We start from the raw sequence: 4,754 nt of genomic DNA, 5'->3' as shown, positions 1-4,754 counted from the left end.
AGATGCGGCTACAAATTTATCAAAGCAATGGGGAGGACTTGGAGCAGTGGTCAGAGATTCAAGTGGGGAAATTGTAGCTGCAGCAGCTCAGAGAACTACTCTTAAAGGAAATGTTGCAGACACGGAGGCTGAAGCTGTGCTTCCTGGCATCCAAGTAGCGAGGGAAGCAAATTGTGTCCATTTTGTTATTGAATCAGACTCTAAAGAAGTTGTGGAGCTTGTTCTGAAAAGAAAGAACAGCTTAGCCGAAATATCTCGGAACATAGAAGAAATTCAGGATTGTTTAAAAGGCCAGAGCACGGCAACCATACAATTTGTTCCAAGAAGGTGTAATGTCATTGCTCATAACTTGGCAGAGGTAGCTCCAGATCGTGAAGATCCTGTCTTTTGGATAGGAAATTTTCCAGTTTCCACTGTTGATGTTTTTCTCCAGTTTTAACCTATGGAAAGATTTACTTTCTCATAAAAATAAAAAAAATAAAAATCTTGATCATCATTTCATCAAATGAGAGTGGCATGTTATGTATATGACTCCTACAAGTGGTGAATGCTTTCTCATAGTTTCTGAATGACTGTATCACCTCATCTAGGATGAATTAACAAAATAATATATAGCTGTGGGATTGAGCCAAATAGATTGAAAAAAAAAAAGAATGATTGAACAAATAAAGATACACCAAACATCTAAACATACACAAAATTCAAGAGCCAAAAGCTTTTCTTTGGTTGATTTAAAGGTTTCCAGTTCTTTACCAAGAGGGCATTAATTAATTCAACAAGCTAAGTTTAAATAACCCTTAATTCAAAGGGACAAGCCAGACTCTTCATCTTCTTCAAGATCGCCAGTGTAAATAAAATAGAGAGCCCAAATCAATCCAAACACACCAAAGAGAATCCACCCAAGAGTGTTGTTGCTTAGTCCAAATGGAAGCCCTGTTCCTTCTGTGGTCATTCTCTCATCCACCAACGCCATGGCTGACCCTGCGGCCGTACTCAGGGCTGCGGCGGCTGCCATAAGTGATGCAACCATGCTTGCTCTTGAGCTCTTGCTGCTGGCAGCAGCTGGTGCCTTTTCATCTAAGCTGCATCTCACACGTCCCCTTGTTGTTGCCATTGCAGGCAGGCCTACAAAGCCATGATATTCATTAGATGGTAGAAGTAGAACTTCGGTTCAACTGACTTAAATTTCAATTAGGACTTTTATTTTTGCTAAAATTTTCTATAATCATGCAGAAAAATGCAAGTTTGAAATTAAACAAAGAATTTAATTTACCATATATTTAGCTACAAATTGATTCAACACATAGCAATGATGGAACCAGAATTTCGGTTTGAAGAAGGTCATGATGCAGAAAATATAAACTTAATTAAACTATAAGATAAAATCAGTAAAATTGGCAGGACCAATGGCGAGTTCTCGTAGGACTACAGTGAAGAAACCATAAATTTGAATAGGTTTTAACATAAAAAATAGAAAATGATAAAGTTTCAGTTCAATCCCTTAATTTACCTTCTTTTTTCTTTTTTGGTCAACTTAGGCCTCCACAAAGTTGTGTGTGTGGTATATCATCATATATATGACCAAATTTGAAGAAAATAAAAGTACTTTGGGTATTAAACATCACTTTGAAGAAAAGCAGCCTAAATATAAAATATATACAGTGATCATAGAATTAGAGAGCTAGCTTACCACAGACTGGTGATGCGTGAGTTAAGCCCTTGGGCACAAAACCTGATCTTGGGAGCAATGCAGGAAAGTTGGTTGATGAAATTGATGCCATTTTTTTTTGTTTTTTGCCCTGCAGGTTAATCAAAGAAGCAGAAATTGATAATAAGTAGGGGGAGAAATAGAAATATATATTGTATAAATAAAAGAATATGCTAAGTGCACCACTGAAATTGGATGGATAAATTGCAGCCAAGCGTTTCATATCCATTTAATATCTTGAAAACCACTCATTCTCTTCCACGTGTTCCTCGCGTTTTCGGTTGTTCGTGTCTATGCTTGATTATGACAAGCTCCAATATATATCCTTTTGAGTGTTGTTTGGTTGCAAAAGAGTGGTGGGAGTTAGGAAAGTGATTTTAAGAATTTAATTTTTATTATAATTAAATATTTATGATAAGGGTCCGCCTACCTTATGTTTAAAGTAAGGTATAATCTTCTCACATAGTTAAGAAATAAATTTTAATAGAACTTATTATTAAAAAAAAAATTATATCTTACGTTTAACGTAAAATAATAGCTCCCCCATCATAATATAAAATTTAAATTATATACTAAAGAGTGAAGAATTTAAATTCTTCTTCTATTAAAAATCAGAATTTTCAATTATCCTTCAATATTTCATTAACTTGTTTAATGCTATAGATGATTAAATGTTATATTAATTAAATTTAAAGTAAGTATTGATTTAATCAACATAATAAAATAATTTTATTTATTAAACTAATTTAAAAAAATAGAAATATGAATTCACCGGTTCATTGGATTCCCGTTGAACCATTGCCGGATTGTCGACACTGTAGCCGCTGATGGCATGTGGAATGTCACTGCTGGTACCAAGACTCGCTAAACAACGAACAACATCATTACGTCGTCATTGAGGTAATTAAAAAAAAGAGTGGATGTGTTTTGTTCAAATCTGGTTCAAAAAGTTTGGAAACTTTTCAACTCCCACAAATCCTGACAATTATCAATTTTTTCGGCCAAATAAATTGTTCCATTGTGGAGATTGTCAATTTTTGATTATTTTGATGCTATTTATGATTGAAATGAGACGGTCGACGATGGGTACGGTGATGGTCGGTGGTGGCCGGCTGCAACTTCATTTCCTATTTCTGGTTTTTTAAATAAAATTTTAAAATTGTAATAAATTAACTTTATTTATATTATAGTTTATGTGGAAACAAATTTATTGAAAATGGTTAAATAAATAAATTATAAAATAAAATTATGTTAATAAAAAAATTTCAAATAAAATTTCATTATAAGTGTAAGTAAATTATTTAAAATAATGTTTATTTGTTATTTATGTAATATATTAAATAATTTTACTGTTTAATTTTTTGAATTATATGATAAACATTTGAAAATTTATTACTAAAGCAAAAAATTGTCAAATAAAAAAAAAGAAATTTATTTTCCATCTAATATTCTATAAGGGATGGGGCTATTTGAAACTATCAAATTCCTCTCTACACCCATTTGAAAAATAAATTCATTGTTAAACATTTAAAATTTAAAAATCTCAAAAATACCCTTCACTAATCTCTTTCTCTCTCTACCTTACAATTGTATATTCTCTCTCTACTCTAATATCCTGGAAACTGAACACTCAATTTCACTCTCTTTGAATTCATTTTTTTTACACCTTTCATAATATTTCATGATCTCTATTTCATGCTTTATATATATAAGTTTTTTTTCTTGATATTTTTTCCTTTTGTATTTGGTAAAAATTAATTTGTTGATATTAATTAAATTTTATGGCTAATAAAAACTTACTTATGTTCATTTCTAATTGGTTGGTTTTTATTCCTCTTAATTATGATACCAACTATTGCAGCTAAAATAATATATTTGAATGAATTAATGAGAATTTGTGAAATTAAGAAGAGAAATAAAAAAAAAGGGTTAATTAAATAAATTTTTAAAAATTATTTAGATAATAAAATTCTTAATTAAAGAAGAGCTTTTAGAGAGAAAATTAATGAGTTCAAATAACTCCAGTATTTTATAATAAACCAAACATTATAAAAGAATTTCTTTATATCCTCCTCTCATTTTCTCTGTTTTCTTATACTTTCCTCTCATTTCTTTACATTTCTCCAAATCATATACCACCTTAATGTATATCCTTTTAAAATATGTCATAAGGTAACTGGTTTCACCTCCTAAATATTTTAACAAATTCTAGTTATTGTTAATCTTTTTATTTATCTATCTTCATATAAGTTTGTGGATCCTGATGAGGATGCCCTACTTCAGCTTCCTTGTATCACATAACTTTCTATGAGGTCGACTGACAGATGGAGTATTCTAAATGTTGTTGAGGTCCGGCTATGGGAAGAAGAAGGGACGGAATGGAGCTTCTGATAAACTTGTGCTAGAGTTGATCATGTAGTGTTCAACAACTTTCCTTAGCTTGCCAGAGATGAGAACCCCCCGGCTATGGAATGGGAACAATTTGGGGATTGTAATAAAATTTGTGTTTGGGGTTTGATCAGTGTGCAAAGGTGGAGCGGCAATGGCTCTTTTCATTTTTGCACGCCCATTTATCTGGATTTTAAAGGGACACTCGAAAGGGAAAACTAGCACTAGAAGGGCAGAGAAACTTCATATGCAAACTATCCTGTATAATGATTCAATCTGCATCTGCTCCAAATGTAGCTTTACAACACACTTTGATTCGTTATCAAAGATAGCAATTAGTCACATTAGTGTCTCTTCCTCGAAGTTCACTAAATTGCATTCTGATTTGTTTTTCTTGTAATTAACCAATCTATTAATGCTATGAAACTCCTTGACATTACTAGTCAGTTGGCAAATGCAGACTGTTGTATGCTAACTCACAGTTGGTATGCAACCAATCAAACAAGTGCCTATGCAATTGTTTCTCTCCAATGTCAGTGAATTCTATCTCAGTTAGAAAATATATTGGGAAGTTTGTGTGTCTGTTTTTATATAAATTAAAATAGGGGTCTTTTAAGTTATATTTAATATAATTTACAGTCAAACAAGATTCACCCAC

At 31.9% G+C, this 4,754-nt stretch overlaps 1 protein-coding gene across 1 annotated transcript; it reads right to left on the bottom strand.

Annotated features, from left to right (window-relative positions):
- Window positions 1-610: 610 nt before the first annotated feature.
- On the bottom strand, window positions 611-1,972 carry LOC18034566 (photosystem II reaction center W protein, chloroplastic). Its single transcript, XM_006423948.2, has 2 exons — window positions 1,691-1,972; window positions 611-1,125 (listed from the first exon to the last, which is right to left on the bottom strand). Exons 1-2 carry the CDS (start codon window positions 1,935-1,937, stop codon window positions 803-805), a joined length of 570 nt encoding a protein of 189 aa, XP_006424011.2. The 5' UTR covers window positions 1,938-1,972; the 3' UTR covers window positions 611-802.
- Window positions 1,973-4,754: the final 2,782 nt, after the last annotated feature.

Source organism: Citrus clementina, unplaced genomic scaffold (assembly GCF_000493195.1).
Source record: "Citrus clementina cultivar Clemenules unplaced genomic scaffold, Citrus_clementina_v1.0 scaffold_8, whole genome shotgun sequence".
Classification (NCBI taxonomy): Eukaryota; Viridiplantae; Streptophyta; class Magnoliopsida; order Sapindales; family Rutaceae; genus Citrus; species Citrus x clementina.
This window is presented reverse-complemented; position numbering and strand designations above follow the sequence as displayed.

Bases quoted from the DNA above. Each gene is read 5' to 3' on its own strand.
- LOC18034566 (XM_006423948.2), bottom strand. From the start codon at position 1,937: ATGGATATGAAACGCTTGGCTGCAATTTATCCATCCAATTTCAGTGGT. The intron at 1,126-1,690 runs GTAAGCTAGCTC...ATGGCTTTGTAG, and splicing joins TCACGCATCACCAGTCTGTG to GCCTGCCTGCAATGGCAACA.